This window comes from Mytilus trossulus, chromosome 8, assembly GCF_036588685.1.
Source record: "Mytilus trossulus isolate FHL-02 chromosome 8, PNRI_Mtr1.1.1.hap1, whole genome shotgun sequence".
Taxonomy (NCBI): Eukaryota; Metazoa; Mollusca; class Bivalvia; order Mytilida; family Mytilidae; genus Mytilus; species Mytilus trossulus.
Genome location: NC_086380.1, coordinates 37,256,303 through 37,278,927, shown reverse-complemented (window position 1 = coordinate 37,278,927; position 22,625 = coordinate 37,256,303). Strand labels below are relative to the sequence as shown.

The following is a 22,625-nucleotide window of genomic DNA, read 5'->3' as shown; positions in this document are numbered from 1 at the left end:
TCAGGTAACATTTGTCAGCTTTAGAAATGAAAACATCTCTTCCCTATAGATATCAGTTTTACTAGTCTCTATCATTTAAACAATGTACGAATTATTAAAACATTGTTTCTTTTGATTTTCTAATTTTCTAATTCGTAATACCTTAGGAATCCACAAAACTTATAAGTTACATAAAAGCTGTGATTTCTAATGCAATAGGTTCTTTTCGAATCATGTATCTGAATTGTTAAATTAATGAATAGTAAAAAAAAAGCATATTTTTCAAATAAATGACATAATTCGTCAAGTTCACGAAGTTCGTCATCATTACTATGATAGCAGGAAGATAAAAAAAAATTCTAGATACTTATATCATTAACAGTACCTATATCCTTGTTGTTTGGCGAGCTTGTTACTAGGAGCTGCAGCTGTCGTTGACTTGAGGGTCAGTTTCGTCTCAAGTGACCATACTGCTTAAAGTATCACATATGCGCGAATCACGCAGTGTAATGATGGCATCAAAGGGCTGTTAATACCAACAATAATCCAAAGCTGGAGGAGGAGCAGGGACAGAAGCGATATTTTTAAACTGCTGGATTTGGCCTTGTTGTATGCGGCTGAGGCGGGTCTTTTCTAAATGATGGTTTTAGGGCCATAGTCTCTGCCTAGCGAATATTTTTTTCATTTTCCTCAATATCGGCGATATCATTGCTTATGTATTCTTTATCAGTAGGCCAACCTGCAAATGACTTTTTAGCAATCCTGATGAGTTGATATCTTTCTTAAAGTTTTACAAGCAATTCACCAGCAATAGAAAAAAAGGTGCGATGAAACAGACAATAGGTCTACAAAGAATTTTGTTAAGACCATCCATAATATTGTCGTTAAAACGAATCTGACCCCGATTTCCTTCAGGTTAAATCTTAAAATTAGCATCATCTCTGTTTTTTCTTTGACAGATTGTCTTGCTCTGAACGAGTTCATTCAACTATGATTAGTACATGTCTGTTTCAATAAACATTCATTGCCTGTAAACTCCAAAGAAACAAACTCTGAATGTTACATCTTAAGCTTTAAGTTATGTAATTTTCATAGGCTCGATCGAACTGTGTATAGCTGATATTTTCGCAAGATTGAATATCCTAAGATACAATGTAATAATAAATGTGGTGTAGGATTCTATTGTTTTCATTGGTTATTACGGTCAGGAGATTCCAAAATTGGTTTGCGTATCCAAAGTCTTGTTTCTTTTTTTGAGTGTATTGACGTTAGGTTTCTATTTTTAAAAATGTATATTGACGGACAATATTAATAAATCTGTTTTATATAGAATGGTTAAGTCATGACGTCACACATTTTAGAAAACACATAGGGGAAGCACCGCAGCAGACAAAAAGAAAATTGGGAGATTTCAAGAATGATATGCTAAATTCAGAGACGCTAAGAATACAAGAAAGATAATGCAGCAAGCTATACTATTAAAAAATGATATTTTTAAAACAGAATAAAATGTTAAAATTCTTGCAAAATACATTTCAAATAAAACAAAGAAAGAACATTGAATGTCATGTTTCTAATACATTATGTACATGTGTAATGTATAATTTAAGGACTTTCACTCAGTCAATACGGTGTATATGGACCTGTTGGATTATAATGACACTCGAAATATGTCAATACAATATAAACAGCTCCATATATAACGTTTTGACATCGTCAAAAGTCCATAATTGATAATTATATGAAAAGATATAGTTTATGCTACTCGTCCATCAATCCATGTCCCCCTCTAAATTATACATAAACACCTTTACAGAAAAAACCTGTAAAACTAAACAGAGTTTTCTTGTTTTTTTTTCTACAAATTAAAGTAAGTTTTTGGAATTTTTATGGTACAGTTAAATGTCTCGTAACAATGGTAATTGTATTTTCTATATCCACCGAGCACCAGACACAAATATATCCAAAGGTGTTTGTGGCATTTTTTATAAGGGATATCTTTATCATTTAAGCAGAATTTTATAAACAGATATATCATGTTCTTGAGAATGAATTTCCCTCGCCTTACGGCTCGTGAAATTTTACATTCTCTCGACTGATATTTTTCGCAAATACCCCTCAATAACATGCTATATCTGTTTAATTACACCGAATGTTTATGTTCCAAAACGCATTGATGATCGTGACGTTACAAACGTCCAGTCGGGTAGAGTATTTTTTGGCAAATACCACGACAGAAAGGGTAAAAAAGGCATATCCTTTTTGGCAAATACCCCGGCGGCGTTTAAAAATTAACGATATTCATTTGATGACAGTAAATTGGTGAAAAATACGCTGGCTATCAACCAATCAAAATCCAGGATTTTTACATGAGGTGTTATTAGATCTGGTATTTCATTATTTGTATTAATTAAACAAAAAGTCATCCGCATAGAGTGTGGTCAAAGATGAGTTTTCTAAGCAATGTTAGTGTTCAGTTATATAGTAAATTTCAAAAATTGGCAAAATTCCCGAACCAACAAAACAATACAAACTTTTGAGCATTATTGCACTTGATACAGTAACAGTTCAAGATCTTGTCTTCGTGTACTATGCACATGTAATAGTTTATTAAATTAATTGATTGTTGTTTATTTTATGTCCAGCAGCAAATATTGCATGCATATTCATGGCGAAAACACATTTATTTTAAAATACAAGAAGAAGGTCTTGGAATAGGAGGCCGATAGTGAGGTATACGATGTTCCTTGGAAGAAAACTAGAAAATGAGAATATCTTGAATAAGGACAGAAATTAGCCTTGCAACAGCTGGCAACACTTATCCCATCAAGTATTTAATAGAAGAGTTTTCTTTTAAATTGCAGGGAGTGTTGATCAATGTATATAGTATGCTGTTAGCCATCGGAATTCATGTGTATTTTTAAATTGCATTTAAGGCATCTTATAAAGGTAAGATATGCTTTGCTCGCGTTAAGTTGTGATGGTTCCGTATTGATTATTGTACAGATATCTGTTTTTTTGTATGATATTATATACAACCGCCTCGAGAGCGGGATATATTTTGTTCGAAACAACTACGGGTCAAACAAAGACGTTAAAATTGGTATTAGTTGTTTCAGCGCTTAACACGCGGCATGTAAGAGTAAAGGCACAGACTGGACGGCTCGGAGGTTGAAACGTGTCCGTCGCAGTAGGGTGACTTTTCTTCTTATGAAGTCTAAGCTTCGGAACCTACACGTTCAAAGTCCAGGCCTCACGGTCATAAAACTTTCGAGCATGATTTTTGTACTCAGACTCAGGAATCAACCAATCAAAATGCTGGATTTCATGTTTCGAGCATGATTGTTGTGCTCCTAGCACTGGGCAAAGTTTTATGACTTCAAAGTCCAAGGCTTGGTGTTGCAAGCAGATATTTTGTACTCCGATTACCGAGTTAAAACCCCAGTCACACTATCAAGTTTTCCTACGTTTGTAAATGCTACGTTTCAACTACGTTTTTAACAAAAGGTCCCGTTATTTTGAAAGGTAGGTTTTACTAGGTTGTGTTACGTTCTTTTCAATTTTTGCTACGTATCAGTACGTGTAGACCCACGTTTCCACTTCGCGTTGGTACGTTTTGTTACGTAGTTATCACGTTTTGTTTCATGCCGCTAAGCTTTGATACGTATTTACTAGGTTTCTACTACATTTCAATTTTCGCTACGTTTATTGGTTAATTATTCATAACATACGCGGCAGGTCACGTTTTGAAAAAAAGGTTCACACCGTTTCGCTACGCTTTCAAAACATAGCAAAAATAACTCTTTTCATATATGCTTGGATTCAAAATTAAAAGTACTATGGTACTGTAATTAGCAACGCATCATACTTAACAAACAATGGGAAAACTAAACATTAGCAAAATATATATATATAAATATAATACATGCATATCAAATTGGAAATCTTCAAGAGTTGTGAAAAGTTAAACAGTTATCAGACACACTACAAATGATAATAAACGACATAAAGTCAGCTTAAGATACACAGAGAAATTTTGCTAACACGCATAACGTGTAAATTGAGATTCATGAATTTCACCTCAAACAGTATTATTCGTGAAACTCGCAAAAACGTATTTCATATCCGTTAAAAACTCATATGACTCTCATGTGAAACTCACGTGAATTTCAAATGATTTTTTGTTTATCAAAGTAAATTTATTTAATTATATCGAATTTATAAAATGTAATTCAAATCTTAAACAATGCAATTTTCTTTTGAAAGTTGCACATGCTGTTCATTTTTACTAGTATATGAATTCACATAAATTACACGTGACAATTTTTCTGTGAGCAAATTTCCCTGTGTTTATTTCAATAACCTTACTTTTATTTGTTTTTCTTTCTGTATCGTTCATTAATTTTTGTTCGGTAAGATTGGCTTCAGATATATATCAATTAGCAAGGTGAACCTATATGAAAGTTGTTTTTTTAAATAAAATGATTTCCCGCTTGTAAATTGTAATGAGCAGCACAACAACATTAACAATTATTTGTCACAGATTATCTCTCAATCTCATTTTCCTTTCAATAAAGCAGCCGTGAAAAACACACGATTAAGCTATCTCACGAGACAACTGAGTAGAAAATTCACCCACCTCATACCAATGATAATCTGTACAATTTTATACTTCTAACGTGACTTTGAGAAACAAGGAGGTCTTTGTTAGGAATATAAAAGGTGCATTATTTAAAAAAATGTCAACGTCCAGAACTGTATAACAACAGAATCGTTTCTAAATAAGACAACAAATACCGGTATGTCAATAGGGAATATAAAAGGTGCATTAACAAATTTAACAAAGTTTTTAACGTCCATAACATTTTAACAAGACGATCTCTTGTTAGACAAAACAGTTTATTGGAATGGGAAATAATTTGTATTTACTTGTCTTAAGTATTTGGTTAAAGCTATTTCAAAGACAAACACCCATGTTTGAAACACCAAAGGTTTATAATTAGTTCAACAGATCGGAACATGCATGAACTATTTGCCACTGTACGTTTATAAAAAAAAATCAATAATCAATTAGTACAAACTGAGGATAAACAGACATTGATAATGTAGTGCAATATTGTTCATTCTTGTTATCCATGTTAGAAATGAAAGGTAATAAAATCTATCGGGGGAATTGCATGAACACCTACAGAACGAGAACGGGTTTGTGTACTTTGTCTGTTGATATGCATCATCTATCATGCAAATTTAGATTTAAGGGTTCTTTATACTGTAAAAGCCCATAGTACAGTGACCGATAATTGATTTTCATTTAATGATAATTTAATTTTGGATGTAACGCGTCTTCTGATTGGCTGACGTAATTTTGTTATGAGCCCGTAGACATAATTTAGTCATAACGTTTTTTCATGGTTTTCTACTGTTTAAAATGGAATTTAGAATTGAATAATAAGAAATGAATGTAATTATTCGAAATTATTCGAAAATGACTATTCGAAAATGACTATTCGAAAATGACTGAAAGTATTCGAAATAACATAAAAAAAAATGGTGCACACTGTTAAATAACCAGCTACGCGCGTTTTTTAGTGTGCACCAAATTTTTTATGTTATTTCTTCATAGACAGAAAAAAAATTACAGTAATTCCTTAAATGTACTTTGGTTTTTAATGCCCTTTTACAGCATTATTTGAGAATTCCCTTATCATTAGAACTTTTAAATGACAAACATGTATAGTGCCAAATGTATGTAGATCAGTATCTATTTACGCTTCTGGAACACCTGATATCACTTGGTTTAATAGTGGTGTTCCACTTGCGCATTCCGGTGCGTTCGTTGTAGTTGACGTTTTAGTTTAAATGTCAATTTCGTGTCATTCGCCTCTTTTCTTTTGATGTTTAGCAATTCCAGCCATGTCCCTCGTTGGTTGTCAAATGTCGTAAGGAAAAACGTTTAATCATCATTTGAGTTTTTATATGATTGATGAGAGAATTAGACAAATATGTGTATTGATTTTTGAAAACATGAATATGTATATCTATGTGTATTTAAAATTTCTATTCGATTTGTTTTCTCATTTCAAATCGATGGTTACATCACGCGTACATTAAATTCATTAGAAATAAGCAAACTCTTTGCATACTATTATATAAGTTCAAAGGAAAGAGGAAACAAGTCTGATGACAAACGAAATACGCATTATTTGTTTACTGTTGACAATACGCAATGTTTTTTGTCAAACTTCAGATGATGCCAAAAATCTGTTCACCGAATTATTCAAAAATTACAATAAACAAGTAAGACCGATAAACGACCAATATGATGCCATACGAGTTATTGTCGATTTCGAGATGTCCAGCATTCATGCACTTGATGAAGTGGCAGAAAAAATAGCTGTTGCGGGTCATTTGAATCTGATATGGTGGGATGAACAACTCGTTTGGAATAGATCGGCTAACAATGATATCTACGACATATTAGTTCTGCAGGTTTGTAACAATACATTTACTGTTATATCAATCAGTAGTTAATATTTTTTTAATAACGTTATTTAGTTGAGTTGAGAATTAATCGCATGTGGATTTCTTTTTTGAACTTGATTAAATAATTTATCGAAGACATTTCATATTTTCACTTTCTGCAAGAAAAGGAGCTACTAATATGTCGTTAAATTAAAAGTCTTTTTCATCTTAAGTTTAATTTTTATTAAAGATATATATATATATATATATATATTATAAACTTTGTTATATTGCTGTTGCTTCCATATGAGTTCAAATGGATGGCGCAAATACTATAAAGAACTTAATTGTACCTTTAGAAATATTAGGAGTTCAATTAACAGAAATAGTAGATTTTATTATTTGATGTATTTGGTTTCTAATTTTGAAAGACGAGACTGCGTTCACCATCCGTAACATAAAATCTGATCTCGTATATATCCAGGCAGAGCTCAGCAACTTCAACGATAACAACATAAGACGAAAACGTGATCAACATTGGAAGAGAGGATTCATGCTATTAACATTTTATTTACATTTTATAAAGTATATAATAATAAGTAAAAAAGGAACGTTTCAATAAAAAAACGAACATATGTAATTCTATATATTTGTTTATGCTTTATCTATTTCAGGATACGATTTGGAAACCGGATATTGTTTTAAAAAATGGTTTCCACCAATTTGAAGAATTGGGCGGAAGTTTTTATTATGTCCGTGTTGAAAACGACGGTCTAGTATTTTGGTATCCATATCACGTCTTTGAAAGTCAATGTTCCATAGATGTCACTTTTTATCCATTTGATGAGCAGACCTGTCATATTATATTTACGATTTGGACATATCGATATTATGAAGTTGAAATAGATCCTGATTCAATATTTTATCTTGGAGATTATATAGAGAATAGCTTATGGGAAATGACTTCAACTTCGGTGCAGGTGCAGAGGGTATTAAGTAGCAGTGAGATCATTTTCACAATTAATCTACGCCGTAAACCTATGTATTACACAGTAAATATTATCATACCTTTAATATTCCTTGGCATTCTTAATTCTTTAGTATTTATTATCCCTGCCGATGCAGGCGAGAAAATGTCATATTCAGTTACTGTGTTTTTGGCGTTCGCGGTATTTTTAACAATAATAACAGCCCAACTGCCCGTCAACTCAGAAAGCACATCTATCCTGAGTATTTACATCGTGATTCAACTCAGTTACTGTATTTTAGTTCTTATTGTTAATTCATTCCAGCTTAGAATACACCATAGACATGAAGGCAACGAAAAATCTAAAATATTTGTTTTTGCTATTAAACTTCAGAGAAGAATTTGTTGCTGGAGAAATAAGATACAATATGATACAAACGAGATAGAACGCATCAACAATGAAGATACGATTGCAATTGAAAATGCCACCCCTCAAAGGAATCACAACGAAGAAGCAATTAAATGGCGTGATGTATCGTCTGCTATTGATTTCTTTGCTTTTTGGATTTTGATAGGAACAGACTTGATTACAACATTGTTTATTTTTATACATATAGGTATGAATAAATCAATCATATGATTTAAATGAAATGTACCTACGCTATACATATCATCACTATTGATGAGTACAAAGCATGTTTTTTGTAATAGTTTCTGCATGTCTATAATCGCTGCAATATTTCGTTATGATGAGTCAAATGCCCTGTTGACATTAGCTATTTATACTCAAAATACCATTAAAAGATTCAAATACTAACAACTATTTAAAACGTAATTTTAAACACTGAATGTCTAACAACATGAACAATGGATCTACTAGTCTATCAATATCTGTATAATGCTTTGCTTCGACGCTATTTGGCGTTTTCATAGTTATCCGTCAAATATTAACTGGTTGATGTTTTAGTCTTATACAGATGTTTCATATATCTGTTGATTGGCATTGAACTATCTCTCAGTTACTGCATGAGCTTTTAAAAGAGGGACGAAAGATACCAAAGGGACAGTCAAACTCATAAATCTAAAAGAAACTGACAACGCCATGGCTAAAAATGAAAAAAAGACAAATAGACAAACAATAGTACACATGACACAACATAGGAAACAAAAGAATAAACAACACGAACCCCACCAAAAACTAGGGGTGATATCAGGGTCTCCATAAAAGTAAGCAGATCCTGCTCCATATGTGGCATCCGTCGTGTTTAAAATTGAATATCACGTCTTTTGTTATTGTTTTCTAGCAGAATTGAGAATTCAAACCCTTTACAACTGATTATGACAAGTTGTTGTGAGTTGTATTAACACAACTGACCCACACTAGGGTAAGGATTGATTTGCTGAAAACCGGGCAATATCTTTAGTAATACTTTGTTTTCGAACGGATCTTCTTTGTTAGGAGACTTGAAAAAGTAGTTGAAATTTGGCATGATGAAAAGGCAATACCTGTATGATTCAGGATTGCAATGAAGTTTTATTGTTAGCGTCATTTCCAATTTACAAAGGCGATACATAAATGTTCAGAAGTTGCCTGGTTTTATTGAAGCTACATGTCAGGTAAGATTTGTCAGTTTTCGAAATGTTAACATCTCTACCCTATGAATAACATTTTTATTAGTATCTATAAGTTAAACAATGTACGAATCTTTAAAACCAATTGATCCTTTTGATTTTCTAATTCGTAAGACCTTAGGAATCCTCAAAAGCTAGTTTTACATCTTTTAGACTAAATTGCTCGCTACCATATTTAGTAAAACTGTTTGATGTCAAATTTCTGATGAAATAGGTTTTTTTTCGAACTGTGGGTCTGAATTTGTTAAATGCATGACTAGTTAAAACAAAATCATATTTTTTAAGAAAATGAACTTGTGACATAATTCGTCAAGTTCATAAAGTTTGTCATCATTACTGTCTTAGCTAGAAGATAAGAAAATAAATCTCTATACTCAAATTATTAACAGTAACTAGAAATGGATCCTTGCTGTTTGGCTGGCTAGTTACTGGGAGTTGCAGCTGTGGTTGACTTGAGGGTCAGTTTCATCTCATACTGCTTATAGTAGTGACAGATGTTCACGGTTCATGGTGCGCGAATCACGTCGTGAAATGATGGCCCGAAAGGGCTGTTAATAACGACTGAAACCCTAAGCTGGAGAAGGATCAGGGACAGAAGTGATATTTTTAACTGCTGGAGTTTGCCTTGTTGTATACGGCTGACGCGGGTCATTTTTTATTTGACAAAAGTCTTATCTCCAAAATGTATTAAATTTTAAACTTTGTTCACACTAGCTTATTCAAATATTTAAAAGTTTAAATTCACAACAAGAGCATTAAATGAAAGGTTATGTATTTTAAGTAATCATGGCGATAGTAATGATAAATTTCATTTATTTCAAAATGTTCAAACTATAACTTCAAGCAAATTGAATATTCAAAGACAGTTAATACAAATGCATCTGTTTTTAAATTTGTTCAGTAAATGTCAACAAAGAATGTAAAGAAATATATAATTAATGAAAATATTTAAAATGCGTCACAGATATGAAATTATATGACGATATATTGAATGATTTATACTTTGTAGTCTTGTCTCCTGTTATATTCAAAATGTTATGTTATAATAACACGTTTATCGTATAATCGCGATAAGGCGAAAAGGAAAAATTGCGAAAAACGCAAAAACTCGAAATCGCCAAAAACACGAAAACTCGAAATCGCAAAAAACGCAAAATCGCCAAAAGGCGAAGTCGATAACGCGAAAACTCGAAATAGCGAAGTCGGAAAGACAAAAAAGCGAAGTCGAAAAATCGGTTTTGCGCTTTCGACTTCACATTTTCGCATTTTCGACTTCGCGAATTCGCGTTTTTACGATTTAGCTCTATATAATAAGAAAGGCGGAAACGCAAAAACGCGAAATGGCCTTAAACAGCCACCATACTAGTCTCTGCCTTGGGAATATATTTTTCGTCTTCATTATCATCGGCACTTATCAGTAGGCGAACCCCCTAATTAGTTTTTAACAATCTTGAGGAGCTTATTTCTTTCTTTAATTTTTCCAAGCAAATCTCCAGCCATAAAAAAAAAGGTGCGATGCAACAGACAATAGATTTTTGTGCATTTTCTTACGCCCATCCATAATACTGTCGCTCAATCGAAACAGACCCCGATGATTCCCTTCTGATTTAATGTTAGAATGAGCCTCATCTCTATATTTTGTTTGGCAAAATGTCTTGCTCTGAAAGAATTTCGTACATAAAATCAACGAGTCAGTTCAACTTTGATAAATGTATTTTTGTTTCAATAAACTACCCTTGCCTGTAAGCTTCATGGAAACTAAATCGTATTTAATAGCATAAATGTAACATCTAAAGCTTCAAGTTATGTAGACTTCAGAGGCTCGATCGAACTGTGTAAAGTTTAGATATTTTCGCAAGGTTGATTATCCTGAAATACAATGTAATAATACATATGGTGTAGCATTCTACTGTTTTCATTGGTTATGACGATCAGGTGTTTCCAAAATTATTTTGCGTACCAAAGTGTTGTTTCTTTTTACAGTGTATTGACGCCATGATTCTATTTAGATGTATATTAACGATATATATATATCTAAATAAATCTTGCTAATATAGAATACTATCTTGATGACGTCACACATATTACAAATGAATATAAGAAGCACCGCAGCAGACAAAAAGAAAAAGTTAATTGGGAGATTTCAAGAATGTTATGTTAAATGCAGACTGTGTCCGCGGTCAATATAATCTAAACAGGTTCATAGATAACATATTTACTTCGTCAAAAGTCCATAATTGATGATTATATAAAAACATATAGTTAATTTTAGTCGTCCATCAATCCCTTTTCCCCTCTAAATTAAGCATAAACACCTTGAGAAAAAAAAATGTACATAATTAACATAGTGTTTAATTTTTTTGTTCCACAAATTAAAGTAGGTATTTGGAATTTTCTTAGTATAATGAATGAATTATTGAATGTCTCGTAACAATAATAATTATATTTCCTAAATGGCTTTTCCACCGAGCACCAGAGACATATATTACCACCGGTGTTTGTGGCATTTTGTATTAGGGATTTCTATATTATTTGAGGATGTACTTAGGTAATATAAGGGGAAAAAAAAATCAAGAATTCAAAACCGATACTTCAAGCTGGAAGAGTATAAGTCAACGATTCAAATAAGCTGAACATATTGAGTGGTCATGGAGCTGCCTTTTAAAGATATTTGATTTATAAAATATTTCGGGAAAGGCTGACTCGGACTATTACATTATATTTGCATTGGTACTATTTGGGTCTCACATCAAAAGAAAAACAATCAAGAATCTGCTTTAATTTTGTCAAATTACATTTTAAATATTCTGGTCAGGGATGAGTTTTCTAAGCAATGTTAGTGTTCAGTGATATAGTAAATTGCAAAAATTGGCAAAAATTTCCCAAACCAACAAAACAACACTAACTTTTGTAGTACATGTAGTATTATGGTACTTTTTATAGTTACATTACAAGATCTTGTCTTCGTGTAATATGTACATGTTATATACACATGGAAAAAAGTATTGCAACACCAAATTGAAATTGAAATAAAAAAAAAACCTCTTTATTTTTTGGTGATATAATTTGGTAAAATAGAACTATTAAAACATTATTTAAGTATCACCTGATTTTAATTAATAAATATCGTCTCGAAAAGTTTTTATCTGCACATACAGCTACTGTACCCGTAAACAGCAAAACAGATGTTGTTATCATCATTGTTTTCAACACTTTAAATAACCAAGTTTTTAAAGTGATGTGATTGACACCTTGTAATGGGTTCTTGACAACTCTTAACTGCAGCAAGATGGCTATTATCAGCATAAGAGAAGCAGGGGTGTCGCTGTAACAACTGCACGTAATGTTGTTCATCACCATTCCACTATAAGTCGTTTTGAGAATAACAAGCAGGCAATACACGCTGTAAAAGACCTTCCGAGATAATGAAGACCCTCTATCCCATTTGCTTGAGAAAATCAAGCATATTGAAGGTTGGTCAGAAGGAAACCATTTGCATACAAGACAATCCTAAAAAGAAAGTGGTGGCCATACAGGAGCCTTTTAACAAGAACTGTTCGAGATCAACTCATCTCTACTGGTTATCGTGCAAAAAGACCATTTCGGTGACCTTTGCTAACAAACAGACACACAGTTTTCCGTATCAAATGTAGTGCAGAGCTCGCCAAAGTTGGAAATTAGCATCGCGGAGGAAGATCCAATGTTCAAATGGAATTCGACTCATCTTCCATGGCCCGATCGTAACCCGGATTTGAACCATATCGAGCATATTTGGGCGGAATGTGCGCGAAAGGACACCCCAGTTCAAACATATCATTAAAAAGGCAATGCCCTTCAGCAGAAATGGTTGCTGCTACCTTAGAAACAAATAAGTCGATTCATGGCAGGAATCAGAAGACGTTTAGATGTGGTTATCCGTTTGGATGGAGGCTGCGCACAAAGTGCTAATTCTTTGGCGTATAACAATCAACCATGATGTGAACAGTCATCTCAAGATTAATTTTGAAATGTCTGACATTGTAAAGTTCGACTACATTAAAAGTTATAAAATTAATTTTTTTTGTACAAAAAAACCCACTTAATTTTGTTATTAAAATTGTGGTTGTATTAATATTTTTTTTTCAAACTTTTTTTTGTTCGTTTAAATGAAAACGTTATCATAAACTATGTTTCAATAATATTATACACATATTTTATTTTATTTTAGCAAAAACAAGAGGCTTATTTTTCAACTTTTAAAAATTCAAGGTGTTGCAATACTTTTTTCCATGTGTATAGTTTATAAAGTTGATTGGTTGTTGTTTGTTGTATGTCCAGCAGCAAATATTGCATGCATGTTCATGGCGAAAACACATATATTTTAAGAACAATAAGAAAATCTTGGAATAGGAGTTCTACAGTGAGGTTTACGGTGTTACTTGGAAGAACGCTGGAAAATGATGATACATTAATGAAGGACAAAAATTAGCCTTGTAACAACTGGCAACTTTTTTACATTCAAATATATAATAGGAGAGTTTTCTTTTAAATTGCAGGGAGTGTTGATTAATGTGTATAGTATGCAGTTGGCCATCTGTATTCACGTCTACTTTCAAATTGCATTTAAGGGTTCTTATATAGATAAGATACGCTTTGCTCGCGTTTAACTGTAAAAGGTCTGTATTGATTATTGTACTTTGGTTTTTTGGTATGATATTATAAACAACCGTCTGGAGAGCAAGAGATCGTTGGCTCGAATCAACACCGTCTCAAACAAAGACGTTAAAATGGATATTAGTTGTTTCAGCGCTATGAACGCGGAATTTAAAATTAAGAGCACATAGCTTGACTTTTCTTCTTGTGAATTGTACGCGCTTGAGAGCTTACATTTTAAAAGTCCAGGGTTTGTGTTTCAAGCACACATTTTGTACTCCGATTACTGAGTAAAGTTGTATTATAAAGGGCTTTGATCATATATGCTTGGATTCAAAATCACTAGTAAAAGTAAACGTAAATGTAATAAAATTGAGAATGGAAATGGGGAATGTGTCAAAGAGTCAACAACCCTACCAAACAAAAAAACAACAGCAGAAGGTCACCAACAGGTCTTCAATGTAGCGAGAAATTCCCGCACCCGGAGGCGTCTATATCATCTCAATGTTTATGTATATATTTACATTAAACTCCCGCAACACAACCGCCAGTGTATCTAAGGAACTGTATGCAATTTCGCTATATAATGATTGGAATATTGGTTTCGTCATTATTGGTCGAGGACATTCTGTTAAATACCACGACAATAAAAAAGATTAAAAAATAAAGAAAATAATATAAACCTATTAACGTAACAGTTGTTCAAAAATAAAATTCATCAAATAATGTTAAGTTTAACATGTTTAATGTACACACATTTCTTTTTACTAGCAATCGACTCTTCGGTGAAACAGAATAATGAATGAGTTATACTTATCCTGACACTATGGTACTGTATGAGGCAACGCATCATACGTACCAAAACAAGGGGAAGACTAAATATTAGCGAAGTATATATATATACATATATATATCAATATTCAAGAGTCGTAAATGAATAAACAGTTATTATACACACTACAAATGTTTATAAACGAAATAAAATCAGCTTAGGATACACAGAGAAATTTCACATTAATTTCATGTAAATTGAGATTCATGTCAATCTCACTTCAACTTCACTAAAACAGTATTATTCGTGAAACAAGCAAAAAAGTATTTCATCTCCGTTGAAAATTTATATGACTCTCATTTGAAACTCACTCTTTATAAAAATAAAATTGTTCAATTACATCGAGTTTATAAAATTTACAAAATCCAATTTAAATCTTGCCCAGCGGCCCCAGCATATGAAGTGTATGTTTCTCAATTGATACGTTACTCTAGAGCTGTCTCAAAGTACGTTAATTTTGTTGAACGAGGAATACTGTTCTCTCAAAAGTTGCTAAGACAGGGCTATAAATCAATCAAATTAAGGTCATCATTCAAGAAATTTCACGGTCGCCACCATAAGCTGATTGGCCTTTATAACAAAATTGTGTCAGAAATCATATCTGATATTCTTCCTCAGTCATTATAACCTTCCATCATTACCAAACTGAACAATGCAATTACACGACGAGTGCCGTATACGGTGCAGGAAATGTTTACCTTTCCGGAGCACCTGATTTCACTCCCGGTTTTTAGTGGAGTTCGTGTTGTTTCTCATTTCTTAATTATATATGTTGATGTACATGTCCTTTGTTTTTTTTGTCTTTATTTACTCCTTGGTTTTGATTGTTATTGTCTTAACCCTTTGTCACGGAATAGAAGTTCCTTCATAATATAAGTTCCAAATGGAAAAACTATTCTGGAATATTATTTCCACAGGAATAAATATTACAGTAGATGTTCCTAACGGAATAAATAGTATAGAATATTTGTTCCAACAGGTACAGGTATTATGACATTGTTTATAATAATGTTTCCACTGGAACATTCAAGGATTTAACCTTTTCTTCCCGAATAAAGGATATCAGTTTTCAATCAATTGCACATTTCGATAAAAAGCTCACTCAAAGGACAAGTTAGACTCATCTGATAGATAATTGACCAAGGTTTCAGGAAAACTTGATTTAAGGAAAATAATTCTTACGTTGGTCACGTGATATCTCTCAAAAGTCACGTGACATGCTGAATTAAAGTGACAAAAATGTACAATTCAAGCGGAAAAGCGGTTTTACAGACATTTAGTGACAAAAATAGAACATAGTTTTAGTGTTAAATTAATGCATGAAGACTTTCGACAACGTTATCGGTGAAAACTTTATACAGAAATGTGCAAAACCTGTCTGATTGGTAGAAATATCAAGACTCGAAACACCGAAAAATAGTGGATTTTTTGAGAATTTTTGTCATAGTCAAATAAATGGCCCAAGTTTATGTTAAAGATGTACTATTCATAACTGCTTACAGAATGAGGCTTTAGGAAAGAATTTTGAGTAAATATTGAACGAAAATCTGGTATTATTGAGTGCCCAGGCTAAGAATGTAACAAAAACAGAGAGAGGGGAGAAAAAGGGGGGGGGGGTAAAATTTTCTTTTAGATGTAATCATGTATTTCAGTTGTCTTTATTGAAATTGAAAGTTAAGTTAAGTTACATTTAATATAGGAATTTATTTTTTCATCCTCCGGCAGTAAGGTTTGAACACGCGATCATCCGGGTGTAAGACTGTGCATCTTTCCACTGCGCCACAGAAACCATTGGAAACCTTATGAAATTAAAGCATATAAGTCACCTTCTCTGTAAGACTAGAAATTAATTTTGGGAGAACATAATCCAACTTCGTTTTCTTAAGAAGCTATTTTTTGAAAATTATTTTTTTTCAAGCAAATTTGTATGAAAGTTATTCAGAAATGTTCGTTTTTTCGTCTATATGTCACTATTTCTATACCTTAGCGATACGATATCCAACACCCTCATAACCAGACACTAAAGAATCAAAGATTTGTTATTGCTATTCCGACTTGGCTAACAATTTTTAACACATTTTAGGTGTTCTCTTCTCTTTTGCTATAAAAACTGACAAAACAAAACATGAAAATTCCTTGTAATTTGAGTTTTGTTTCAGTGTTTATACTCTATGAATCAGATTGTTTGTATGTGTATGGGTTTTACTTACAGTTTTGATAGTATTCTTGTAAATGATGACGGCACAGTTATCAAAATTGTCATTTTAAAACAAAAAACAGCAACAATTTGTCTTGTGACATTTTGTGAAAATATTCTATTTAAAAATGAAAATAAAACAGTTTTCCCCAAAAAAATTCTTGTCAATATAGGGCAAATTGACATAATGCATTGCATTTTGTTGGTTTCAGACACCAAAAATCAAGTTGGTGGTATACTGATCTTCAATTTGAGCCCACAACCACATATGTATGTCAAAAATTGTCAACGATACAAAACTTCATGCAAACTACTCCGCCACAAATTAAGCTTATCGGTCAGATTGACCAGTAGGAACGTTAAAGGGTTAAACAATGCAATTTTCTTTTGTAAGGTTCACATGCTGGTCATATGTATATGAATTCACATAAATTACACTTGGCAATTTTCCTGTCAGCAATTCCCCTGTGTTTATTTCAATAACCTTACTTTTATTTGTTTTTCTTTCTGTATCGTTCATTAATTTTTGTTCGGTAAGATTGGCCTCAGATATATATCAATTTGCAAAGTGAACCTATATGAAAGTTGTTTTTTTAAATAACATGATTTCCCGCTTGGAAATTGTAATGAGCTACACAACAGCATTAACAATTATTTGTCACAGATTATCTCCCAATCTCATTTTCCTTTCAATAAAGCAGCCTTGAAAAACACACGATTAAGCTATCTCACGAGACAACTGAGTAGAAAATTATTAAGTCCATAAACCTCCTACAAATGATATCCTGTGCAATTTTATACTTCTTAAGTGACTTTGAGAAACCAGAAAGTCTTTTAAAGAATATAAAAGGTGCATTATCAAAATGGCAACGTTCAGAACTGTATAACAACATATATTCGTTTCTAAATAAGACAACAATTAAGTCAATAGGGAATATAAAAGGTGTATTAACAAATTTAACAAAGTTTTTAGGTTCCCTGACATTTTAACAATTAAAGAAGATCTCTAGTTAAACCAAACAGTTTATTAGAGTGGGAATAATTTTTATTTACTTGTCTTCAGTATTTGGTTAATTCTAGTTCAAAGACACATACACATGTTTGAAACATCAAAGGTCTATAATTATCACAACCATCCGGAACATCCATGAACTATTCGCCAGTGTACGTTTATCCACAAAAAACAATAATCAGTTAGAACAAACTAAGGGTTAACAGACATTGATATTGTAGTGTAATATTGTTCATATTTGTAATCCATGTTAGTTATGAAAAGTAAATTAAATCTTTCAGGGGAATGAACGGGTTTGTGTACTTTGTAAGCGTCTGTTGATATGCATCGGTCATCTACATTGCAACCGTAGATTAAACTGTGAAAACCCATAGTACAGGTACTGATAATTGATTTTCATTATTTATTTATGTTCTTTGGAATTGATGCATTTGTTTTACAGCATTGTTTGATAATTATCTTATCATTAGAACTTAAATGACAAAAATGACTTGTGTCAAATGCATGTAGGGCAGCATCTGTTTACTCTTCTGGAACACCTAATATCACATTGTTTGATGGTAGTTTTTCTATTGCGCAGTCCTTAACGTACTATGTAGTTGGCATTGCCGTTTAAATAAAATTTAGAATGGAAATGGGAAATATGCCAAAGAGATAACAATCCGACCAAAGAGCAGACAGCAGCTAAAGGCAACCAATGTGTATTCAAAGCAGCGAGGTGGATCTCAGCTGATCCCTAAATAAAATTATGTACTAGTTAAGTAAAAATTAACGTCAAACTAAACTTTAAAACATAAATTAACTAAAATTTAACAAACATAGATATAGGAAGATGTGGTATGAGTGCCAATGAAACAACTTTCCATCCAAATAACAATTTATAAAAGTAAATAATAGGTTAATACATATAAGCGATGTCAATTTAGTGTCATTGGCCTCTTTTCCTCCTCTGATAATTTACAACTCAAACCATGTCCCTTGTTGGTTGTCAAATGTCGTAAGGAAAAACATTAATCATCATTTGAGTTTAATATGTTTAATATGTTTGATGAGAGAATGTATAAGACAACGTGCATTGATTTTTTTAAACATGAACATTTATATCAATGTGCATTTAAATTGCCAGTCAATTATTTGTTTCTCATTTCAAATACTTGGTTACATCACGCTTACATAAAATATAAAGCACAACCTTTGCATAATATTAGTTAAGTTTGGCAAACAAATTACACATTATGTGTTTTCTGTTGACAGTATGCAATGGTTTTCATCAGAGTTCAGATGTTGCCAAGAATCTGTTCAACGACTTATTCATCAATAAAAGTTACAATAAACAAGTGAGACCAATTAACGATCAAAATGATGCCATTCTGGTGACTGTCAATTTCAGGCTGTTTAGCATTCATAATTTTGATGAGGTGGCAGAAAAGATTGCTGTTTCTGGTTACTTGGATGTTATATGGTGGGATGACCATCTAGTTTGGAATAGATCAGCTTACAACGATATTTACGACATGATAGTTCTTCAGGTAAGTAACAAATATATTTTTTTTTAATTAACCACAGCTTTAACTTTTTTTAAAAGCTTTATTCTCTTGGCTTTGTCGCATGAATTTTATTCTTTTAACTTAACTTCATCTTTTTAAAAAGACATTCCACATCTTTATTGAACCTAACATTATATTTCTACTTTAAACATAAACAATTTCGTTTGATGAAAAGTGTTCTTCATTTCAAATATATTATACTAGTACGTATATTGTTGTTGCGTCCCATATCAAGTTTTATAAACGACTGAATTTGTTTTTTTTTATAAGAGGTTCAGTATTAGACTATTTACCGGATTTGTTATCTCATAAGAATAACGACGGATGCCAAATGTGGAACAGGATCTGATTACTCTTTCAGAGCACCTGAGATCATCCCTAATTTTGGGTGGGGTTCGTGTTGTTTATTCTTTAGTTTCTATGTTGTGCCATGTGTACTATTGTATGTCTGTTTGTCCTTTTCGTTTTAAGCCATGGCGTTGTCAGTTTAATTTCGATTTATGAGTTTGACTGTCCCTCTGATATTCTTCGTCCCTCATTTTTAATATACATTGTAGATTTAGTTTTATAGATATAGAGTTCAATATAGTTATATCCTCTATCTTAACATAATGTTTTCGAAACTAGGCAGAATAAGGTCCCAAAGTTACGATGTGCAATGTTATTTTTACAAATTTAGCATAAACAATAACTTTTAAAACCCACAATAACAAAAATGAGTATAAGCGGGACTAACGAAAACCACTTGTAAACAAAAAAGGGAAAACAAAGGGGAAATACAAGTTGATCTAGAAGGATAAACATACAATGTCCTACGAAGTGAGATCCCTCAAATTGCTCATTTGAAGATAGATGTAGAGGAAAAAAGGATAGCATTGATGTTACGAAAAAATCTTATCATTTTTGCAATTATTTCCAATAATAATCAACAAACTCGTCATAAATTTGCTAATTTTTGTAAGGATGATTTTACATTTAACACTTAGGTTTAATAGTTTAATTGTACGCATAATCGTTTTAATAATGAAAAAAATACAGTTGAGTAACCTGATCCTTGTATCCAGCTTTGACTTCAGTTTCATTTACATTTAACTTTAGATAAAACGTTTGTTTTCTTCTTATTGTGAATGAATTGATAAAGAAAAAACGTTGTCTTGAATATCGAGTACTTCTAAGGCTAAACATTTGATAAAAAAATCTCACTAGTAAAATACGAGCATATTTAATTCAATCTCCATTTTATAGCCATTTACGGGTCAATCAGTAATGATGGTTTATATATTTTTATATACTTGATGTATTTCAGGAAACCGGATATTGTATTGAAAAATGGTTTCAACAAGTTTGAAGAATTAGGCGGAAGTTTTTATTATGTCATTGCTGATTACAACGGCCTAGTAGCTTGGTATCCTTATCACATGTTTGAAAGCCAATGTGCCATGGATGTTACCTTTGATCCATTCGATGAACAGACTTGTCATGTTATATTTTCCATTTGGACGTATCGTTATTACGAAGTTGGATTTTATCCTGATTCCAAATTAGGACTGGGGGGATACGTAGAAAATAGTTTATGGACAATAACATCAACTTCGGTGCAGATAAACAGGGTATTGGGAAGCGATGAGATCGATTTTACAATTAATCTACGCCGTAAACCTATGTATTACATAGTAAATATTATCATATCTTTAATATTCCTAGGCATTCTTAATTCTTTAGTATTTATTATCCCTGCCGATGCTGGCGAGAAAATGTCATATTCAGTTACTGTCTTTTTGTCGTTCGCGGTATTTTTAACAATAATCAAAGCCCAACTACCCGTCAATTCAGAAAGCACATCTATCCTGAGTATTTACATCGTAGTTCAACTAAGTTACTGTATTTTAGTTCTTGTCGTTAATTCATTCCTGTTAAGAATGCATCATAGAAATGAATGTAATGAAAAATCTAAAATATTTGTAATTGCTGTTAAACTTCAAAGAAGGATGTGTTTCTGGAGAAGTAAAACTCAATCCGATACTTACGAGAAAAAACACACCAACGTCACAGATGGATGTGCGATTGAAAATGCATCCCCTAAAATGAATGACTCTGAAGACGCAATGTAATGGCGTGATGTTTCGACTGCTATTGATTTCTTTGATTTTGGCTTTTGATGTGAACAGATTTTATTATAATATTGTTAATTTTCATATGTATAGGTGTAAATAAAGCAATCATATAATTTAAATGACCTGCATCAATGCTTTACATGGATATATTGGTTCTAGGCATTATTCTTGTAAATTAAGTAAGTCCGGTCTTCAGTCTTAGCGAACTATATTCATTTATCAGTTAATTAGCTTTGAACTATCTTTCAGAAGTTGCAAGTTCTTTAAAAAGGAACGTCGTGGGGTTGGTTATTTTTTATAGCTTAATTGATTAATATTAAGTTAATTGTCAGTAATCGTCTATCATATGTTTTTTCACGCATTTGTTACGCATAAAGCATGCCGTCAATGTTTTCCGTAGACATGTTGCATTTGTTCGTGTCATGTTTTTTTTATGGCAAACTAATGTATGGTATACTTGTTGTGAAATGCAGTACTACGATTTTCGTCTGCGGCTTTAGTACCTGTTTGGTAGTTGTTACTGATACTGCTGTTACTAAATTGCTTGTCTCCGAAAGTGTCACCGATGGGGCTTGATAACTCGTTTTCAAAACAATTCATTGCGTTCTTACATTAAGAAGAATTTTTAACAAGGAAATGATGAATTGCTCATTTACCCCACAGTTAAAGAGTAAACAATTCTGCCATATAATCTATGAATCAAAAACGGAAAACTTAGTTCCTGTATGTCTATCAATGTGAGCAAAATTAGAGCAACTTGTTTACACGGCTTTATAACAAATGGTATTCATAAATATGAAGCGTAAACAGCAAATAGAACTTAGTGCGTAATGGAAAATTTAGGTTATAGTGATTTTATTTACGATGCAAAACCCATACAAACAATCGAAAAACGCAAGAGAAAAATAAGCCTTTATATAACTGTTCTTCATCGCAGCGTCACAGCTAGTCCAAGTATATAGATCAAAGACGACATCTACCACGTATTACAGACCATTTGTTAGAGACAGTTTGGATTGAATCGGTATACATTTTGCAGGGATATGGTTACTTTTCAGTGTAACCTCGCTGTATCATTATTGTTTTGTATAATTATCTAAAGTTTAGATATATCGTTTTTGTGAGGCAGTAACATCTCCCTGATGATTGCAGAAGATAAACAGTTAAACTAGATTGAAAATGAAGAGTCTAATGATATATACAGTGTGCAAACATTATCTATATAATCATATTAAATGAGGTTACATTTTT

General features: G+C 32.3%; 2 protein-coding genes across 2 annotated transcripts; both read left to right on the top strand.

Annotated features, from left to right (window-relative positions):
• The first annotated feature begins 6,159 nt into the window (after nucleotides 1-6,159).
• LOC134727633 (neuronal acetylcholine receptor subunit alpha-6-like) lies at nucleotides 6,160-8,721 on the top strand. Its single transcript, XM_063592015.1, has 3 exons — nucleotides 6,160-6,468; nucleotides 7,116-7,940; nucleotides 8,713-8,721. The coding sequence occupies exons 1-3, from the start codon at nucleotides 6,160-6,162 to the stop codon at nucleotides 8,719-8,721; spliced, it is 1,143 nt and encodes a 380-aa protein (XP_063448085.1).
• Nucleotides 8,722-9,018: 297 nt separating this feature from the next.
• Nucleotides 9,019-21,371, top strand: LOC134727632 (neuronal acetylcholine receptor subunit alpha-6-like). The gene is made up of 4 exons (XM_063592013.1): nucleotides 9,019-9,025; nucleotides 18,968-19,242; nucleotides 20,337-20,365; nucleotides 20,567-21,371. Exons 1-4 carry the CDS (start codon nucleotides 9,019-9,021, stop codon nucleotides 21,369-21,371), a joined length of 1,116 nt encoding a protein of 371 aa, XP_063448083.1.
• Nucleotides 21,372-22,625: the final 1,254 nt, after the last annotated feature.